Source organism: Eulemur rufifrons, chromosome 14 (assembly GCF_041146395.1).
Source record: "Eulemur rufifrons isolate Redbay chromosome 14, OSU_ERuf_1, whole genome shotgun sequence".
NCBI lineage: Eukaryota > Metazoa > Chordata > Mammalia > Primates > Lemuridae > Eulemur > Eulemur rufifrons.
In genome coordinates, this window is record NC_090996.1 from 24,596,905 (window position 1) to 24,619,265 (window position 22,361).

The 22,361-nt window shown below is 49.8% G+C and overlaps 1 protein-coding gene across 1 annotated transcript in view; it reads right to left on the minus strand.

The window, feature by feature from the left end:
* XYLT1 (xylosyltransferase 1) overlaps positions 1-1,850 on the minus strand; it is a 124,820-nt gene extending 122,970 nt beyond the window's left edge. Inside the window, exon 1 of the mRNA XM_069485691.1 lies at positions 1,659-1,850. Within this exon, the coding sequence (XP_069341792.1) occupies positions 1,659-1,850 (192 nt within the window). The remainder of the gene's footprint in view (positions 1-1,658) is intronic.
* Between the last annotated feature and the right edge of the window lie 20,511 nt (positions 1,851-22,361).

Consider the following 22,361-nt stretch of genomic DNA (forward strand, 5'->3'; position numbering starts at 1 on the left):
CCCACGTGCCCCCATACGCTGGCCCTTCACACGCTCTGTGTCCCCAATCCTCCTGAAAACTCAGTGAGGCAGGCAGTTTTAGTTCTCCTTAGGGGAAGGAGCTAAGACACGAAGAGGATGAATGTACGTAAAACTTCTGGAATGTGCCCACCCCCCAAAGCAGGAGGAAAAATGAGTAGCAAACCCAGACGAGGCAACTCTACCAATTCACACAGGGCCTCAAGCATCTCACCCTGAAGGTCCCCGCCTGTTGGACAGACTGGTTATTATTTCTCCATTATGATCAACTAGCCTTGTCCTCTTTGTTCTTAACCAACCCATCTCTCTCACCTTGAGTTATTTATGCTAATGCAACCCTTTGACTTATTTTATTTTAATGTACTTATTACAATGATTGCACATTCAAATGTTTTCGTGGCGGCTCCAAAACTCTAATTGCTTTGCTGTTGCCTTGTTTCCAAGCTGCTGCTAGAATCCATTTTTTATTCCAGAGCAATAATTAAATGCAATAATACCCTCCGTTCCCATTCAACCTTGGGCATGTTTAGAGCCAATTTCAATCAGGTAGAAATATGCTAAACACAATATGGCTCCAAGAGGTAGGCTGCGTGACCCGGGCTGCTCTTGCAGAAACATGTGGGTCTGTTTCCGTCTTCCCCTGGTTTGCTAATGATCAGACTTCAGGATGGGTCTTTATTCAGTCTATTGAATCCCGGCCCCTTGCTCCTGTTTCTGAGGGGCGGGGGTGGGACGTTGTGATTTTTAAACTATCCACTTAGAGATACACCTTTGCCCTTACTGTTTGTGTATACAGAGCACGAGGCGGGGAGGAGGAAGACCTGGGTGCCTGCCTTGCCTTAGTGCATGTACAATTTTCTCATCTGCAAAATGATGGGTCCCAAATGTGTGTTACTAAACAGTCTCTAAATTAGTCATTAATCACTATGAACAACTAAGAAAGTTGTGCCATTTCAGCTCATGGAGAAACAATTTGATGGACTTTAAGGGACCAGAGACTGAGGACAAGACAGAAGCTCTATGTGGTGTCATGTCTCCCCCCAGCCTCGTCCTTGGAACACTGTCTCTGGCAGGGTCCTGAGGTTGAGAGGTCTGGACTCAGGCAGAAGTGAGTTTGAAGCCTCCCTCCTCCATTCCTCTGCTCTTTAATCTCAGACAGACCATTTCATCTCTCTGTGCCTTAATTTCCTCATCCAACCGCAGGGGGCCGAGGATGGCACCCACCTCCCAGGGACTGAGAGAACTGATCAAGCATAGAACACAATGCTTGTCACGGGCCAAGTGCTTCCGAAACATGCATCTGTTGGAAAACATGCCTTCAGCGCTTACTGTGTCCCGGGCTTTGCACCTACTCATTTAATCTTCATGATGACCCAATGTCGGAGATGCTATATTATCTTCCCATTTTTCAGATGGGAACACTAAGGTTCAGAGAGGTTCAGTGACTAAATCCACACATTTAGGAAGTGGAGGAGCCAGGATTTGAACCCAGGCTGTCTGGGTCCAGAGACCACCCCCACTAGCACCACACTGCCTCTCTGGAGCTACTAGGAATAGGGACGGGGCCAAAGGGAAACCCGGCCAGGTGCGCCGCTCACACAGGAGGGCATCGGTCCCACCGTGCTTCCCGATCAGTTTACGGCTTCCTTTTGTGCCTTGTGGACGCACAGCCGGCGGGGTAGCTGTTTGCTGTTGAACTCGGTGTCTGAGGCTTTGTTCCAATCACCAAGGCTACCAAGGCCACTGAGAGGGACACTGGGGGAGAAGCCCGCACCTGCTTCCAAAAGGACCTCCGTGCCAGGGTGGACGAATGGTGGAGGCGCAGCGTGCATGGCTGCACCAATTAGGACATGCAATTACCCAGGCTGCCAATGCAAATAGACCTAACAGAGGCCCCTCGCCCAGCTCATTCGCATGCATGAAGGGCGGCTGGACTGGCCGGCACTTAGAAACCGTGGGCCATGCTGGACACGGGCAGGCCTTGCTTAATAGAGCCCTAAATTATAAGCCCTTTGCAATGTAGCATCATGTTAATGGGATACACAGCACAGCACAGCGTGAGGAGGGGAGGGAGGTGCACTGAGGTAGCTGGGTTGGAATCCAGTCTCTGCCCCTCAGCCCTGAGACGGGGTAAAAGATATAACCTCTTGGAGCTTCCATTTCTCATCCACAAAAAGAAGCATCTCCAATTAAATATGTGTGCCCTATTGGGTAATCCCTAACTGAACTTTGCAAAGATGAGTTAGGGATTACCCAATAGGGCACAATATTTAAATCTATTTGACAAGAAAACATCTAGCAAAAGGCTTGATACATACTAAGCACTCAGTAAGTGGTAGCGTGACGGTGTTTCTAGCTGGCACGTCGTCACTTGGTAAGCAGGCCTAGGTCTTTTTGGAAAGGCAGGTGAGGTGCAGTGGGTTCAAATCTGGACTCTGCCACTTTGCTCACAGTGTGGCCCTGCCCACGGTTCCTAACTTTGTCTGCCTCAGTTTCCTTCTCTGTAAAATGGGGACAACTGGCACCAACCTAATGAGGGTTTAAAAACTATACATGTAAAGCACTTAGCTTAATGCCTAGCACTCAGTATTAATAAATATTAGCGATTATTTATGAGAATAGAATTAATGCTTGCAACAAGGACCTAATGTGGTGGATCTCAAAGTGTGGTCTGGGGGCTCCTGGGGGGTCTCTGAGTTCTTTTCAGGGGATCTTTAAGGATGAACTATTTTCATCATAACATGAAGACGTTATTTTCCTGTTCTGCTCCCTCTCACAAAGCACACAGAGGAGTTTTCCAGGGGCTGCATGACCTGCACTATGACAACAGTTTGGAAGCAGAAGCAAATGTCTTCCGTGAAGCTGGACATTACAGAGATCTGCAAAAACGCAAAACTGTGCCTCCTTTCTTACTAAATGTGTTTTTTTTTTTTTTGTGGAAAAATACACATATTCTTCATAAAGATTTCTATTTGTATAGCTATGTAATGGGTGATCATCACTGTTTTAAGTGAATTAATAAATAGTAAGAGTGCCTTAGTTTAAATGCCAATATAGCACATATATGATAGACATATTCTACCTAAACCAAAGCTCTCCGGAGGTCCCCAGTAATGTCGGGGAGTATAAGCGAGTCCTGACACCAAGTTTGAGAACTGCTGATGTAATACCTACGTGTAATCCTAAATATCTACTCCTTAATAAAGTTCACGATTCTTTCATGTTGGGTACTGTGCTATATGCCAAGCCTTTGGGTTGATGTTTTACTTGCATACACAGTAAATACACACAGAGCAGGCAGAAATCTAAGTTGAGCGACACTTTTGTAGAGAGAAAGACAGTAGGCATTCAGGACCTTCAAGTTCCAAGTCATCTCCAGGGAAGGGGTCGACCTGCCGCCCAAGATTCTCTGCTTGAGCAAACTCTAGCCTGGCTTCTCCGAGCCCTTTCTTGACTGGGCCTCAGCCTTGGCCTACAAAGACTTGAATGAAAAACAACATAGTTTCTAACAGCTCTAGGTTGCAGGCCTAGGTTAACCCTATCCCCACCTTAAAGGGCCTGTCTGACAATTGTTTGTTCCAGCCGACACCTGTAGACACGGCCCATCTCCCAGTCTCTGTTGGAGAGTAGAAGCTGAACTTCCACGAAGGCCACTTGGCAAACCCAGGTGGGTTTCACATGGACCAACCCTCCCTTTCCTGACTCTCCTGAGACCCCACTCACCCCTCCCTGCTTCCTCCTTCTCCCTTTAAAATGCCTGTCACCTCTGAACAAATCCAAGTTCAGTTCAGTTCAGTTCACGCTGGGCTCCTTTCCCTACTGCAATCAGCATTACTGATTAAATCTGTCCTTAGCACTTTCACTAGTGTCTGGCTTTGTTTATGTCTGATACTGCCAAGGCCACGCAGCCTGGACCTCAACCCTGCAATGCCCGGTCCCGGGGGCGGAAACAGAGCTGCCCGGCGGGCGCAGGCTCACAGCCCAGCCACGCCCTCCTACTCACTCCTCCCAACCCCACGGGGGACGTGATGGTGACAGTCCCAGTGCTCAGAGCACCCAGATGACAAAGGGCGGGTGGCAGGGGAAGCTCTGAACAGCCATTTTCCAGCTCTTTCCATGTCAGCCTAAGAGACAGCTGTGTGGTGCAGAGACACACAGAGGAAGAAGTGATGGGAGAGGCGGAGAAGGGGCAAAGGCAGGAAGTGCAAGAAAAACCTGGCAAGAGGAAGAAACAAACATGAGCTATTGTTTACTACTTGCTGTTTACACGCCAGGCATGGTGCTAAGCCCTTCCCTTGGAATGGCTTATTCATTCCTCAAAACAATCTCAAAAAGTAGGTCAGGGGTCAGCAAGAACACGCCACCACCTGTCTTTGTCCATAAAGTTCTTCTGGAACACGGCCATGCCTGATCACGTGTGTATGGAATGTGGTGCTTGCGTGCGACCCCGGCAGAACTGTGCAGTTGGGACAGAGACTGCAGGCCCCACGAACCCAAAATCCCGCCCTCTGCAGGAAAAGTGAGTACCGCTTCAAATGGGGAAACTGAGGCTGAGCCAGGCTTGCTCAAGGCCACTCGGTGTGCAACAGGCAGGGTCAGAACTGACACTCCAGAGAAAATATCAGGCTGGAAAGTCATACCCAATGACAGACAGAGAGGGGAGCAGAGCCTTCCAGAAACGCAACCACCATGTCTATTTTGGAACAAAACGTCCCCCACACAGAAGGGGTTCCTATGGGGAGTCCCTGTAACTGTGTTATGAAAGTGTCCCTAAGGTTGGCCCCTTCTTCAATACCATTTGAACACAGTTCACCTCTAAGTGCAACGCTCCATTATCCACACCCAAAGACGGAGAGAGAGAGTGTGAACGACCTAGTCGAGCTTCAACAGCAAACCCTTCTGGATACCTCTAAGGCAGGGTTCCTCAACAACGGCACTGCTGACACACTTTGGGTCGGGTAACTCTTTATTGTGGGGGACTGTCCTGTGCATTGTAGGATCTTTAGCACCATCTGTGACCTCTACCCACTAGATGCCAGTAACATCCCCGTTACAACCAAAAATGTCTCCAGGCCACCATCAAATGTCCCCTGGAGTGGGGGTGGGGCAACCTCATTCCCCAGCCCGCCCCTGCTGAGAACCAGGGCTCTGGGGCCCATGCTGCCAGACCCCAGCTGTTCAAATCGTACCCTCATCCAGAATCCACGCCTGGGAACCAGCCAGCATGGTCAGGATGGGAAAGAAAAGGGACGGCTGGAAAAAGAGCTGGAGTCAAGGAAGGAAGGGTGTCCCGGAGGGGACAGAGGGAGGGGCTGGTGGGTGATCAGGGAAGTGGGAGGAGAGCTGGGGTCCCCAGCTGGGCACAGGGTGACCCAAGGAGGGGAGGCACGTTCACTCAGGCAGTAGACAGCCCTTGAGCCAATGGCATGTCCCTTAATTTAAAACAGGTCATGCCAGGGACCAACGGATCCACCAAGCACATGGTGTCTGGTTTGCTCTGTAGAGTGTTTCCATTTGCTGGGGTTTTAATCCCAGCCCACATTTCAAAATCTGGAGATTTCATCTACAAATTTGGATTTCTGCATTCTCTGCAAACATCAGGGACCTGACAACACTGGGCTTGGGTTCCCGCATGTGACAATCATCTGGGGGCTGGGGACTGGCCCCGTGGTCTCCCGAAGGGGCATCTGCTCTACGGATCATCACAGCCCCCACCCAGCCTGGCCTGTGTCCCCTTACCCTCCGGCACACCTGTGAGGGGACCCTGCCTGACACCAAGGACCCAGGTTCTGCACGTAAGCCTCTACCTCCCAGGCCGTGCTTCAGGGGTCTCAGAACCCTCAACAAATCCTTCCGTTCCAGGTCTGTGATGGAAGTGACGTTGCCCCTACTGGGTGTTCTGGAAATATGCAGTGGCCTTTCTGGTTGTCACAATGATTGGGGGATGCTCCTGGCAGTTAGTGGGAAGGACATCAGACACCCAGCAATGCAGGGGGACACATACTGCCAAACAATGAAGGACTGCTTGTCCTGCATCCTGTAGGACTTCTGAACGTCCCCAGATGCCATGTGGGTCAACAACTCACGGTCCAGGCCAGGAGCCTAACTCAGATTTACATACGACACAAAAAATACTTACAAATGGTTTAAATGTGACTGAATTTTCTAGAAAAGCAACTACTGCTTGTTTCTTTTACATCATTCAGAGTTTGACCACAAGGTCAGAAAATTACATCACCAAAGGCTACACAAGCTGTGGCTGTGAGTCACCAACAAACACATCTATCACCCACCTGCATTTGTCATTGCTGAATTCCTGCTGATTCAGCACCTGACAGCTGACCTCCTCATGTATCTCCTGTCCCCTTGCTACCAAAGTGTGGCCCACTGGCCGGCAGCATCAGCACCCCCTGGGAGCGTGTCAGACGTGCAGAACCTTGGGTGCAGCCTGGACCGGCAGAACCAGAAGTTGCATGTTACCAGCACCCCTGGGTGACGGTTCTGCACATCCAAGTTTGAGAAGTGCGAGCCTAAGGTTGTCACGCTCATCATTTAAGTAAATATACGTTATTTGTGTATATGTTACTTTTATATATTGCTGCTGCTTCATGCTATTTTTACAGCAGGATATTAATCTTTTTAGAGACGTGGGTGTAAGTAAGGTTAGAGTAAGTAAGTATGAATTCCATCTCAGGATGGGTGAAAGCCATGTTTTAAAAGATCTGTAACGTCAAAAGGGGCTGTGTTAGACAGGGTTGAGGATCACTGGCTTATTCATTCCACAAACTTTCACTGGGTGTCCTCTCCCTGCCAGGCACAGCAGGAGCAAAGGACAGGAAGGGAACTAAGAGACGCTCCAGAGATAGGAGAGTGTCCGGGGCACGGACACACATCATTTAAACACAGGGTGAAGAGGGCGGTGGGGTGGGGACGGGTGTGCGGCAGCTTTCGGTGCGGTTGTGGGCGTGGAGCCCAACGTGGTCTGGGGGCCAAGGAGGGTGAATGAAGAAGCTGCACAGAGAAAGCACTTTTTCAGCCCAATCTTGAGAAAAAGGGAGCATGTTTACGAGACAAAAGAATCGAGGGCTTTCTAGGCGAGGGCACAGCATGTACGAAAGTGTCGCGGGAGGACCCGCCAAACGCACATTTCATAAGAACAACTATCGCGGCAAACACTTATTGAACATACAGTCTAAGGACTGTGCTAAACGCTTTGCACTTTAAAACTCTAAAGTTTTACCCTTAAAACTTCCAGAGCAATTCTTCTGGGTAGGTGCTTCTAGCATCCATAGTGTACAGCTGAAAGTATGGAGGCACAGAGAGGTTAAGTAACATGCCCCAAATCACACAGCATGGTAGTTTCAGCTGAGTGTCCGATGGGTTTCCAAAATGACCCCTAGAGGGCAACACCACTCAAGACCCCAGAAGAAAGCAATCACAAAGTGTGCTGACCTTTGGCCTGGGATGTCGGTCCCTGATATAAAGAACCTTGCCTCACTCCCACTGATTCATTCTCTGTCTGTTACTTGACAGTCCCAAGCTCTCTGCCACTGCACACCCACCCCCCACCCCAAGGCCCAAATCTCATTATCCCTTTGTCCCCTGGGCACCTTCTCTGCCTCTCTGGCCCCAACTCCCCGGAAGCCCTCCTCATCCTGGCCACGCCCCTCCTTCCCATTCTCCCGACCAGGGCCTCCGGGACACTTAGGGAGACAAACGGGCCTCCTGCTGATGGAAGACCCTCCTGCTGATGGAAGACATCCAGCTTTCAAACCCATCCTTCGCGCGTGGGCCCCTCCCCCCACGCACCTTGCCACAAGTGGGTAATGAACGGCTCGCTTGTAAGCTCATTACCGCAGAGCCTCTAAAGAAATGGAAATGCTCATGGAGCCAGCGACATAAATAAGGCAGGACGCCTGTAAATAAATAAATATAGATGCCTATATACACACACACAAACCCAATTAATTTATATCATCTGAAAGCCCAAGCCATTTGGGGTGGGGAGAGAGAGAAAGGAAAAGGCTCCTAATGCTGCCGTCCATGTGATTTCAGAACCGAGCTTCCTCAGCAGCTGCCAATAAATTATTTTTACTATGCAGAGGTACAAATGAATATGCTGCTGCCACCCCCTAAATCTCCTTTATGAGCGTGTGTTTGCCTTGGCCCACCCTACCAGGCGCAGGGGCTTCCAAGCAAGTTTTCCTTGGCCCAATTCCCCAAGAAGGTTGCCATTTTGCAAGCCTGCTCCCCGTGGTAGACACCCCATTGGCTTTTCCTGTCTACACGTGAGATGGCATGGCACAGAGGACATCTGCGTCCATTGGATGACCACAGGAATCAAAGTGACAACAGCGTCCATGCCCAGGCATTTGGAAAATGACTTCTGCATCCTGGACGGAGGCTGCTGCTGTTCGAGGGCTGGGATGGGACCCTCTTTGGCCACTCAGTTCACTGGCATTCTCTACCAAGCTTCAGGGTGGCGATGCAAAACCTCATCACTACCAACTTCTGTGTACACTGCCGTCACCCCAAAGGAAACTCTGGCCACTCCCTTTAGATGCAATGTGTCTGATGTCCATTTCTCAAGGTGTTCTGAGCAAGAAGGAGGCCATGGGAAACCATGTGGCCATGACATGCTACCATGACATCATGGGAACTGTCCAATGGAGTGGCTGCACGCGCAGGCCCTGGAGTCGCACTCTTCTGGGTTTGAAATCTGGCTCTGCCACTTCCCAGCTGTGTGACCTTGGGAAAGTTAGTTAACCTCTCTGAGCCTTGCTTCCTTCATATGCAAAATAGGAATAACAACGTCTAAACCTCATAGGGTTGAGAAGTTATGTGGACTTAACCAGTGCAAAAGCACAGTTCAGAATAGTCAGCAGTCAATAAAAGGGAACTGTTATCAACATCATTTCATCCAAACTCTACAGTGACCTTTCATGCATTCACTGATATTGACTGAGCGCCAAGCATGAGCTAGCCACTATCTTAGGCACCAGGGATGTATCTATGAATACGACAGGCAGATGCGTACACTTTAGTAGAATGAGACAGACGACCAACTACCAACAACTCAATAAGCAGACTATATCCCAATCCCGAGCATCTGGTATCTATTTTTATCCACCCATTTAAAAGATGCAGGAACTGAGGCTTTAAGGGGTTATCTAAGCACTGTGGTCTCCAATCCTGGGGCTGCAGACTAGTTCTGGTCCGTTGCCTGCTGGGAACTGGGCTGCACAGCAGGAGGTGAGCGGCAGGTGAGCAAGAGAAGCTTCATCTGTATTTACAGCCGCTCCCCATCGCTCCCATCACCACCTGAGCCCCGCCCCGTCAGATCAGCAGCAGCACTGGATTCTGCATTATGCTGAGTTGCATAATTATTTCCTTACATATTACAATGTAATAATAATAAAGTGTACAATAAATGTAATTCGCTTGGATCATCCTCACATCAACCCTCTCCCCCTGTCCATGGAAAAACTGTCTTCCATGAAACCGGTCCCTGGAACCAAACAGATTGCAGAGCCAAGATCCTCCCAGCCCAGAGAGTGAAAAGAAGAACAAACAAGACAGGCTGCCGGGGTGGCAGGTGAAAGGTTTCTTTCTGCATCCTCTTGTCCCTCCTGTGCTGCTCTAGCGAGTGAGACCCCTCCCGGGAACATGTGCCACCCGGGTTGCGCAGACGGTTTGCTACTGGAGACGTCCCTCACTCTTGGGGCTGAGCCGTGGCACCTCTGCTGGCATGACCAGCCGGGCCCAGACTTCCGAAGTCTGCCTGGATTCAGACGAACGAACTGCCTTTTATCCTTAAACGACCCGAGAAACACACTCAGCGAGAGGTGGTTCTGAGAGACCCAGTGGTTCCGGCCACTAGGTGGCTCTTTCTGTGAACTGTGCAGCCAGCAAGCTGACAGCGGCACGGAGACACTGAAGCCAGCTGCCTTCCCTTCCCACAGGACACATCCCAGAGAAGTTCATCTTTCCTGTCCCAGGCAGGTCACTTCTCTTCCCTTACGGGCGCATTCCCACGAGGACTGCTCGCATAAGAAGGGTTTGACTCAGCAAGGCTGGGACTCCCACGCCGTCTGCTAAATGCAGGCCAAACGCCAAAGGCATGGCAGGCTCCCGGAATAAGGCAGCCTTCTGCTAGCTCCCCCAGCATCACCGTCCATTCCATCATCTGTAACTCTGCCTGTCGGCCTCCCGCCACCCCGGCAGGCACACGCCCCACGTGAGAGCCTCTACTGTCTACTCAACACTCTGCAAGATTCTCCTGCTTAACCCTCACTCACATTGTCTTTGATGTAGGGGATGTCACCGTCTTCATTTAAGAGTAAACTAAGGCTCTAAGAGGAGATCACATGTCTCACCCCAAGTCACCCAAGGTCAGAGGCAAGGCTGAGATCAATCCCAGGTCCGTCTGACTCTAGAGCCCGAGCTCTTAACTTCACAGCCTCATCTACGTATGGGGAGGAGCTTCCCGAGTCCCGTAAGCGTCTGAACTTGGAATGGGCAACCAAGGCCAGCTGGGAACTTGCCCCTCCTGCCTGGGCTTCAGGAAGAGAATGGAAATTTGTTTGCTGCATCCGTAGAGCAGGAGAATCCTAGGTGACACCAGGCGTTCACGGATTTCATGATACAGTCCCTGCTTCCCTTATGCACCGGTCGTCATCCCTACTAGGGTGGCATTTTCTGTGCCTCCTCCTAGTTAACCTTCCAAACAGCCCTGCAAAGAGGCAGGGGGCCCCGTGGGCAGGAGCGTGAGTGCCAAAGCCAGACTACCTGGGTCCCTAACCCAGCTGTGACATTTTGAAGTTGTGCGACCTTGAGCGGGTGTCCTGGGTGTAACCAGCTCACAGAATTGACATGAGCATTAAATAAGTCAAGGTTGGGAAAACACTGAGGACAATGCCTGGAACACAAAGTGTAGCTGTTAACAGTATTACTATCCGGAGTAGCATATCCTTCTTTGACATTTGAGGAGACAGAGGCTCAGGGAGGTGAAGACACTTCCCCCAGGCCACACAGAACAGGGATTTAAACCGTAGCATCTGACTTTAGAGTTCAAGCTCATACCCTCTCTCCAGCACTACCTCTTCAAGCCACAGACTGGGGTTGAGCTGCCCCTTGTTAGGGGTGAAACCCTGAGCAAAAGGGCTGGCAGTTTCTCAGGGGGCATCTTCAACAAGTCTGCAATTTCAGATCCACTCTGATCTCACTCTCGGTGCAGAGAATGGGCCGAGGGCTCAGCGTCCCCACAGTGTCTGTCTTCATCCATCTCTGGGTTGTGGAGGGCTTCCAGCAGGACGGCCGAAGAGGATCATGAGAGCCAGGCCAGGCCTCCTCCTTCCTGTATCAATTATTTCCGGTCGCCAAGGCAGGCTGTGGCTCGCCAGCAATCATTGGACAGTGGGGCCCTGCGAGTCCCGGAAGAAGTCAGGCAGGGGGCATTCTGCCCTTCGCCCGGCACAGTCCCCGCGACACTGTCGAGGACCTCAGGCCCCGGGGAGGTCGGCCTGTCCCCATCTCCGGTGTCTGTCCCTCTGTCTGCCCATCTCTCACCTCCCACCCTCCATCACTCTGCAATCAACAAGCTGCCCAGGGACACAGACATCTAAAGAGTTATTACTTCTAAAGAATTAAAGCAGTCAAATTTTTGTGTTTTATTTTTTTCTAAAAATGGATTCAAGTATTTTTCTACTACAAGTATTTATCAAATATACAAATTTCTAATATAATCTATAATTATGAAATATATCAAAACATTCCTGAAAAGCACAGAAAAATAATATAACCCCCATGTACCAATTTTGCCATGTTTTATTCAAGTCTTTCAAGAAAGCAGACTTTGCAGTATCGTTGAAGCATCTTCCATCTCTCAACCCAGAAGTCACTTCTGTCCTTGACCCTCTATGAATTTATATTTTTAGCTCACGTGTATGCATCCATGTACAATATACAGTACTGTTTCTGTGTTTGACAAAATGGCACCGCACTGTAAATATCTCTCTAGCGATTTGCTTGCTTCATTCAGTATTTTATTAGCATTTCTATGCCCTCCCTTCTCCTCTTCTCCATTTCTTCTTCCCTCGGATGGTAAGACGCAGGGAGACTTGAGAGCATTTAGTCCACTGGGTCTCGATCTTGCCTGCCCACTGGAATCACCCGGGAGCTCCAAATATGCAGGTGCCCGGGTGCCCACACTGGAGAGACTGCTTTAGTTGGTCTGGGCTGGGGCCTGGGAATCTGGATTTTTAAAACCTCCCCAGGTGGTTCCCATGGGTGGCGAGAGCTGAGCACCCCCTGACTCGGCCCCTCACAGCCTTGGGTGCTGCTGTGACATGTGGCTCATCCCTGCTAAGATACCAGAGGAAGCAGCTGCTGATGCTGGCCTGCCCTGGCTGGTGGAACTGTTGTTAAAAAAAAAATAATAATTGATCATCCTGATTCTTTAAATCTGAACACGAGGAAAAAGAAGCCATGTTGTTCAGCCCCAGGGCGATGGAGATGGGGCTGACGGGCAAGGCTCTGACCCCAGGGAGCCTCCCTGCTGTACAGGGGTCAGGTGTCAAAGGAGCACCACGCTGCGACTCGTTCCTTGGTCTCATCCAGGAGACTGCAGAGCAGTGAAAGGGCATCATTTTCTCCCCCGATGATTCAAGGTTATTTAATGTCCATGGAGCCTCCCAAATCATCTTGGCTGCCACAGTGGGCCACATACTCCCCTTGGAAAAACACAGGACTGGTCAGTCCCCCCAGTTCCTTATCACATGGCTGTTCTGGGAGTCTACAGGACTAGGGGCCACGCCCGAGATGACAGCAAGAAAGGGGAACGAAACCCCCTCTGTCCTCCCAGGCTCCCAGGATGGTGATGGACGAGGACACCCAGGGCCCGCTGTACCTGCCCACGCCTCGCCCCCCTATATCCCGCCAACTCCAGCTGTCCTCATGGCCAGAGCTGTCCATGTGACCCCACTTGCTACCTCCAGTAATGGCGACAGTACTGAGAGCAGCACTTACTGCAGGCCAGGAACCTAAGCACCTTGCACAGACTAAAGCACTCAAACCGCACGGCAGCGCTAGGGGGCAACACCGTTGGTACTCCCACCTTCCAAAGGGAGAAACTGAGGCATGAGGAGGTGAAAAACCTCGCTGAAGACCCTCACCCCAGGCCCACACAGCCCCAGCCCTGGCCAGTAAGTAGCAATCAGCCCCTCCCCAGCTGGGGGCTGACAGCTGTCTGATCGCTCTAAAGACCTGACTGCTTCAGGGGAACAAGCCGGGCTGGGGGGAGAAGGAGGAAAAACATTTTTAGAAATTATTTCCGACAGGTGACCGGATACTAAAATAACAACATTTGGTTTGTCTTGCTAGCTGGAGGCAAAAATCAGTGCACGTGGGCGGGTGAGGCTGCCGGCTAAACGCAGACAGGGCTGGCCTGCCCTGGGCTGGCCCCGTTCTTGCTCCACCATTAAACCACGCACGGGAAGCCTCCAGCCCGTGTCTCCATACGGAGGGTTAGGGGGGAGGAGGAGCTGGGTCTGCAAGGGTGTAAATGTGAAAATGAGAGCTTCCCAGGGGCTGGAAGATCTGGTTGTATATGGAGTCCAATGAGCCATTTTAAGGACAAGGTATAAAGCCGTGGAAAGTAAGAACTGTAACACAAGCCGGGCTATGCGTGAGTATTTTTATCGAACGCAAGAATGAATATTTACTGCACACTTACTATATGCTGCAGTTGCAAGGGATTTACATGCATTGTATCACTTCATCCTCGCAAGGATCCTTAGATGTAACCCCCGCTATTGCTAACCCCATTTAAGAGACAAGGAAACTGAGGCACAGGGATGCTAAGTCACCTGCCCAAAGTCACACAGCGATTAATAGTAAGCAGCTGATCCAGAGGATGAACTCCAGGGCTCACTGCCTCTGAACCTTAGGTCTTGCGTGCACATTTCCACATTTGCAAAATGCCTAAGAAGTGCCCGGTCGTCCCGCATGAGTGGGTGGCAACGAAGGGGCACATCCTGTCCCCGCTTGGAAGGAAGGGGGAGCTGGCCCTGGAAAACCGACAGGCTGGCACGTCTGGAGGCGAAGCCAAGCCAACGGGAGCAGATGGAGCCCAGGCAGCAGATGTTAATGCAGTTTGCTTTTTCCATATGCTTTTCTGTTTAGCTGTAATAAGTGAATTGTTCTTTAATATCTGTCAGGAGCTTAGACTCTGAAGGCCGGTGGCAGGCACAGTCACTCAGAAGGACAAAGGGAAGCCCGGCCGGCCGCCTCTTCGCATCTCAGAGGAAGGGCACAGAGTGTCAAGAAAGATGCCAAGTGCAGTGTGTTCCAGGTCAGCATTTGCACACGCATAGACACACATGCACATACACATATGCACACACACATGCACGCACAGATACATGCATACACACTCGCCTCGTCTGCCACAACAGTCAGATTCGCACTTGACATTCTAGAGTCTGAAAGCCCGTGTCAGCGTCCTTCCTACTCCGCAATGAGAACTGAGTGGAGTTTCAGATTTGTCTTTGGGAAAACAAAAGATCCAACCTGAAAATGCACAGATGGCTCAAACGGCCTTGCTACTTGAAACTTGCAAAGCAGCCTCAGCTCTCCTCAATCAAGAGCTCATCTCCTTAAACTCTGGAAGAAAACCCGTCTTCTTTCTCAGGATTCTTTATATGTCTTGGGACACATGGCCCCATCGTCACCATCACGCAGGGGTCGGGTGCGATAGTGGTGCTTGTGGACGGTATTTTTCCATCCATATTTCTACTGGACAACCATTTAAGGACCCAGCTGGGATTCTGTTAACAGCACAACCACCATGTGACCTTCAGCCAGAGAAGGGGCACAGATAGAATGGCCCTATGTCCTCTCAATTTCAGCTCAACACAGAGCAGGGGTTAAGTCCTGAACTGAATCTCAGCATTACCCCTTAAAAGCTGGGTGACCTTGGGCACGTTACTTCTAACATCTCTAAGCCTCAGTTTCCTTATCTGTAAAATGGGAGGAAATAGCACCTATCTCAACAGACCCCTTGCGAGGATAAGAAATGCACGTAAAGTGCTTAGCACAGGGACTGACAGGTACACAGGCAGGTGCTTATTGAGTAGCAGCTATTATTTTTATTATTACTATTTCTTAATCATTCATTCATCTTCCAATATTTGAGCACCTTCTAGGCAACATACGTTGTTCTAGATGCTGAGCAGTGAACGAAACAGATTCAGCTCCTGCCCTGGTGGAAGCTGCATTCCACAAGGGAAGAGGCAATAGAGAAATAAACAGATGTCAAATCTCAGATGACCCGGGCATGAGCACTTTAAAGAAAAAGCAGGGGAGAGGCAGGGGTTGGCATTTCAGATGGGGGCAGGGAGGACCTGTCCGAGGAGGTGGCGTTTGGGCCGTGGCCCTACGGCAAGAAGGAGCCACTCCGAGAAGATCCTGGATGAGACACCAGGCAGTGAGGACAGCAAAAGCAAAGCTCCTGAGGCAGAAATGAGCTAGGACCAGCCCTGCAGGCAAACAGGCAATGGGCTGAGATATGAGAACATACTCACACGGCAGGGAAGTGACAGGGGGCAGAGCCTGCTGTCCACGGAGAGGAGAGGAGTCCACATCTCATTCTGACTGCCCTGGGAAGCCCCCAGAGGCCTCCTAAGCTAGAGAGCGGGTCTGGCCTGACTTATGGATCGTGGGAGGGCCCACTCACTGCTCACAGATGCAGGAACGGAGGTGGATGCAGCTCCCAGCATGTCCGCGCTGAGATCGGAAGGCACAGCCTGGGTGCTCTTCTGCCCACCTGCCACCACCGCCACCACCGCTCGGGGGTGTTGTCAGGGAGGGGCTGGGAAGAGGCACAAGGAGAACAGGAAGCGATGGAAATTTATTTAACAGTTTCTGGCTGCAAGCTTGGGTGGATATAATCACCCAGGACCCCGTGGCGGTGGTGATCTCAAATGGGTCTAAATCAGAATTCAAATGAGTCTCAAGTAGCAGGGTCTACTCTAGCTTGGAATTTAAAGCATCCCAGAAGCCCTGGGGACACGCCCTGGGTGCTTCTCACCCTGCTCTCAGGAGGCCCCTGGCATCCTTCAGAGAGATTCAGCGGCACAATTGATGACTTTGGCATTTCCTGCCAAATCTGGGGCTCGGATTCCTCCTGCCCCGTAATGGTCTCAGAACGGAAAGTGCCCCACTGCCGGGGGACAGTGAGCACCACGCTCAGGCCCAGCACCAAGAGTCAGCATTTAGGTCTGGCTGCAAACTTCACCCTGAGGCCTGGAGGTTCAGCTTTCGGCCAGTTGCCTTGGACGATGCTGTCTGCCCCCTTACCCCGAGGCTTGCATTCAAGTGACTCCTGCCTTCTCACACCCTCACCTGACTCGTTCTTCCTCCTACAGAACTTTCCACCTTACATTCAAGATACTTGCCAACATGGGTTTAACTCCCCCCCCCCAAATGTGCCCTTTTGAGGAGCAGAACTTATTCCAGCCCTAAACCTGGCGTGTGAGTGTGAGTGAGTGTGTATGTGAGTTATGCCAGCAACACCACCACCAGCAGCTAACATCTGGGGCCGGGCCCATGTGCCTCTGCTAAACACTTGCCTAGCATGATCTCCCCTGACCCTCACAGTAATAAACCTGTGATAGAGAATCTATTATTACCATAAAAAAGAAAAAAGGCTAAGAAATTTGCCCGAGGTCACACAGCTAGTAGCTGGCAGGACTGGGATTTGAACCGGGCTGGTGGAAGCCCATAAATCCAGACCCTCCCCACCACACGCACTTGAACGGGTGCACAGAGAGCGAGTTGTAGGTGGGCTGCAGTGGGTGGGAGCGCGGGTAGGTAGGTACCACCTAAATTCTCAGGGAAAAGGAGGGAAGACGGAAGTTAGAGAAATTAACATGTCGGAGAATCTCTTCAAGGTTTTGGTCCAATAATGGAAATGCCTGCTGTCTCGCCAACGTGCGAGATGCTCATCCAAAACCATCCTCCCTCAAGTATCCATGGGTGCTTATTCATGGCAAATGCTCAGCCCAGTTCAACTTGTCACTCACGTGGACCTCTGGTCATCACAGCATGAAAACTGGCGTATATAGCTGATATTTATGAGCTGGACACATAAACATATTTATGGGCACCTTACATATATTGGCCTCTTTAATCCTCACAACCCCCCCCCATGGTAGGTACCATCATCACCATCATCATCTTCACCATCTTCATCCCCATTTCAAAGATGACTGGCCGGGCGTGGTGGCTCACGCCTGTAATCCTAGCACTCTGGGAGGCCGAGGCGGGTGGATTGCTCAAGGTCAGGAGTTCGAGACCAGCCTGAGCGAGACCCCGTCTCTACTAAAAATAGAAAGACATTATATGGACAACTAAAAATCTATATAGAAAAAATTAGCCGGGCATAGTGGCGCATGCCTGTAGTCCCAGCTACTTGGGAGGCTGAGGCAGTAGGATCGCTTAAGCCGAGGAGTCTGAGGTTGCTGTGAGCTAGGCTGACGCCACGGCACTCACTCTAGCCTGGGCAACAAAGTGAGACTCTGTCTCAACAAAAAAAAAAAAAAAAAAAAAAAAAAAGATGACTAAACTGAGGCAGGGAGGGTTTAAGTAATTTGCCCAAGGTCTCACAGCCAGCAAGTGGGAAGAAGTAAGATTTGAATCCAGGTAATTTTCCACCTTAACCACTAGGTATATCCATGATTTATTGGGTCCTTACACTGTTCTAAGCATTTCACAAACACCTTCTGTTTTAAACAAATTTATGATACTGGTACTGTTTTCATTCCCATTTTACAGATGAGGAAACTGATGTTCAGAGAGTTCAACGAGGACAAACCCACCAAATACCACCCAGCCTAGGCCATTGTTCACTCACACTTTATGAGAATTATAAAAAAGGTTTCCCCACTCTCTCTGGGCAATTGCAGCCCTGAGTCTAACTGTATGCCCTGATGACTAGACCAGAGTGTAGGTTGAATTTTAGCTCTTACTCCCTTGTGCAGTATACATCCTAAACAACTGTACACAGAAACACTGTACCCAGCTAGAAATCGGTAGGATTGAGATTACAACCCAAATCTGACTTGGATATAGTTTTGAATTATGTAGCTGCCCCATCACCCACTCACACAGCACTCCCTTTTTTAACCCAGTTTGAGATTCAACCCCATCCAAGGCTTCTCAGTAAATGCCCACTCAAGTATCCTCCGGCAGGCAAAAACTCAGAAGGCAAGCAGATCCTTCCAGACCAGGCCCCTTGTATCCCCAGAGGCTGTGGCCACTTCGTCGCAATCTCAGAAAGACTCTGGGCTCGCAGAAGGCACCTCTGCACCACGAGACAATTGTTGAATCCTTGCAGCCGGTACTGCGTGCGGCCCGGCCTCCCCACCCCAATCAGGCACAGCCACTCTGCACAGTGACCTTTCCGGATCTGCACTGTCAGGCTGCAATTTAGCCATTCTGAGGACTCTGCTGGAGGCTTCTGCAGCCAAGAGCTTGCTGCCGGGGAGCCCTTGCCGGGCCCTGGACTCCGCTCAGATGTCACTTTGCATTAAGGGCCCACTGCACTGGGCTCCCAGAGAGGGAAGACAGCAAATCTCTGCTGAACATCCCCGAGAGAGAAGTCAAACGAGGAGGGGTGGGGAGCAAGAGACAGACAGACAGACAGACACTGGGAATCTAACGAAGGGACGGAGGACTGGTATGTCCAACTGGTAGTGAAAATAATAGTAACGCCATGAGCTTACATTTACCAATCACTTAGTAAAAAAATACTAACAAGGAGTGAACGCTTAGTGTGTGCCAGGTACTATCCTAAGCATAATTTTTCAAGTGGGGGCTTGCAACAGTTCCCTGTCCCTTCCCCAATGTAAGAATGGTGCAGCGTCCAAGCAGACAGGCCGCAAGATAAACCAGCTGCAGCAAAACCCTTGGTGTGCAACCCTAGGAATGCAGCTCCATTCGTGGCAAGACAAACAGCAGCCGGGATTTCTTATGAACCCTCTACATGTCAGGGATTGTGTATGATCCTTTGTTCTCCTGGGGGTCTATCTTGTGGTGAATATGGTAGACTGACTTCACGGATGGCCCCAAGCAATGGCCTTCTGCATTCACACCCTGGGCAATGTGGCCCTGCAGCTCCTCCCAACAAGAGGCGGAGTCTGTTTGCCCCACATCTTGAATGTGGATTAGTCACATGACTTGCTTTGGCCAAAAGAATGTGGCAAAAGTGACCCTGCTCCAGGCCTAAGCTTGGCTTCTCTATCTTGGAACCCTGTCCTTGCCATTTGGACATGTCTAGGCTGGGGTGGGGGTACAGGGGGGCCAGAGACCACATGAAGGAGAGTCCAAATGTCCCAGCTGAGATGACCCCAGACCCGCTCACAGGCAGCCGATCCACAGACACGAGAGCCCAGCAGAGCCAGCACAGCCACGAGACCAGAAGAACCATCTGGCTGACCAAAGACTCTCGAGCAGTAACAAATAACAAAAATGTCGTACTAGACATTACCAACTCACTGAGTTTGGTATTGAACATTATACAGATAAAGAAACCAAGCCTCAGAGACATGAAGTCTCCTGTCTAAGGTAACCCAGCTGATGAGGAGTGGAGTCAGGATTCCGCATCTTTGTCAGAGTTTTCTTCCATGATGAGCTATAGCTGGGGTCAACTATACGCTACAGTCTTTTTCTGCAAAGGTCTGGCGAGTGAATATTAGGGGGCTTTGTAAGCCATACAGTCTCCGCTGCAACTACTCAACTCTGCCACTGTAAAGCAAAAGCAGTCAGAAGCCATATGTAAATGAGTGGGCATGTCGTGTTCCAATAAAACTTTATTTATAAAAACAGGCGGAGGGCCGGTGAGCAGAAGCCACTTGCCGCCCCCTGCTCTAGACTGCTTCCCTGCACCAACACCGCTTGTGCCGGGTTTTCTCCCTCTCCTTTCACGCTGCCTCCCTCTTTACTTCTAGAGTTTCTGCGTAAACCCCTCAATTATCTGCTCCGTTTTCACATTCTACCCTGAGACGTGTGACTCTCAACTCAGAGGCTTTGTTTCTCCAGCGTGTGTGTAGCGCGACTCCCTGATTTCACAGATCTGTGTCATTTCCAGAAATCAGTTTGACTGATATGTTTTCCCAATGTTAGGTTGATAGCTCTCTGGCTTCCCCAGGTATGGGAATTTTAAAAAGTTGTGATTGTATTGTACATCCAAGACCCAAAACTGTCACTGTGACAGTTGGGAATGCAAATGACTCCTACTCAGAACATTAAAAATAAAAGTTTCAGTTCTATGGTTACAGAAATTTTATTTGCTCCCCCCCAGAAAGTTTACCATCCCCCCACAAAAAAACCCCAGAAACCCAGAGTGACCCAGAAGTGAGTCTGGGTCTCATTATCCCACAAACCCGGTCTCCAGGGCAACCTCTCTCTCAGAAAAAGAAAAGAGTGTAACTTTGATTTCTTGCAGAAAATAAAAAACTTGAGTTGGAGCAAATGAAATCCTAGTGATTTTTAGTTTTAAGAATATATGTCTTATCCAGAAAATAAAGTATTACAATGGATTTCATTTTTTCCACCTCTTTCTTGCCCTTTCTGCAGCCTGGTTGGCAAGGAAAGTAGACTCTGAACTTGGTTAGTTTCCTCCCCGATTGGGGGGAAAAAAAGGAGACCTGAAAGTTTAGCAAAGGACCTCATCCAATTTGGAGGCTGACAGCCACATCTTGAAAATTTCATCCAAAGGAAAGCAGGGTGAGTGTCAAACTTTCCATAATTTTTAACAACTTTCTAAGTAAAAGTAAAGACGTCTGTCTGAACTGACTTCAATTTTTAAACGTGTAAAGCTAAGAAAGTCCATCTCATTTTTCGTTATGGTTAAATTCTATTTCCAAGAAGAATCGGCCTGGATCCCGGGACCTGGCATTGAGGGAGCTATTTCTGGAGGCCGCCACTGCCCCGGAGCCAGGAGCAAACTGGGAGGAGACAGCTCCCAGGCAGGGGCCCGTGACCATGTCCAGGATCTCCTACTGCACTCTGAGCTCCCCAAAAGGTCTGATCCACCTGGTGAGGCTCCAAAGCCTCACAAGCGCATGCAAATGATATGGGCTTGCCCTGTGCTGGATACAGTGTAACCACGTCCAATATAATTATCTCCATTATACAGACGAAGACACTAAGGCCAAGGTCCAAGGCCCACAGCTAGTGAAGGGTCCAGTGGAGATTCACAACCAGCTCATATGACTTCAGAGCTTCTCTGAAACACAAAAAATAACTGACTTGATGAATGACCCTATTCATGTGGGTGATCAGGTAGAGGTGGTTCCAACATCCTGGTGTGGGTCAACTGCCTGGCTCAGCCACCAAATCCCAAACATGTGACAACTGTCTTGTTTTAAAAAGATTTTCATTTGATGAGCAGCATGTAAGATATGGGACCTATGAGGTCACCAGGCAGAAGTTATCATTTCCCATTACACAGATGTGGAAACTGAGGCCCAGGGAAAGGAAACGACCTGCCCACAGTCACCAGCCTATTAGTAGCACAGTCAAAAATGAACGGCAGACCTTGGGCTTCCAGCCCAGAGCCAATAGAGGGGTCTGGATTTGAAAATTAAGCAAACCCACCTTAATTTTCCCAACCTCAACCCACGGCCAGGAATCCTGTGAGCCTTTTGAGCTGCGTTTTCCTAAAGCTTTGAAGGTCAAACTATGTTTCTGAGTATCTCACACTTGGAGTGTACTGAGGAAGGTACGGGGTGGAAGCTAATCGCTTAAGTAAAAGACATATACAAAAACAGAGCTGGAAATTGTATTTTATCTCAGTAGCTATTTACCCCTGCTCTTCCATATTATAAAAAGGCTTAAACAAAACACACAGCTCCACTGACTAAAAGTCAAACAGATAAAACACAGTGGGAGGGGGAGATGGGTTAAGGAAAGGAATCAAGAGAAAAGAATACGATAGGAAATTTAATTTGCCACCAGGAGCACAGCAACCATAAAAAAGAAAAAATACCCTAGGTCATGGGCACTTGTGAAAAATAATGAACTCTGTCTCTGAGCTTCCTAGCAGGCAAAGCAAAAAGAGAAAAACAGTTTTGTGGATCTGTGTCACAGATGAGATTCATAATTTTACAAAAAAGAATCTCCCACTGCTCAATTTTTAGTGTCATCATCTCTGATTGTGTTCTGTGTCTCACGTATTAGTTCTGTCTCCGTATCTGTCGAGTTGATCTGAAATGACCTGCTGCACGGCTCTCAGAATAACCTCTGAAATTCAGAGGGGCTGGCTGGTCTGCACTCCTGTGCCT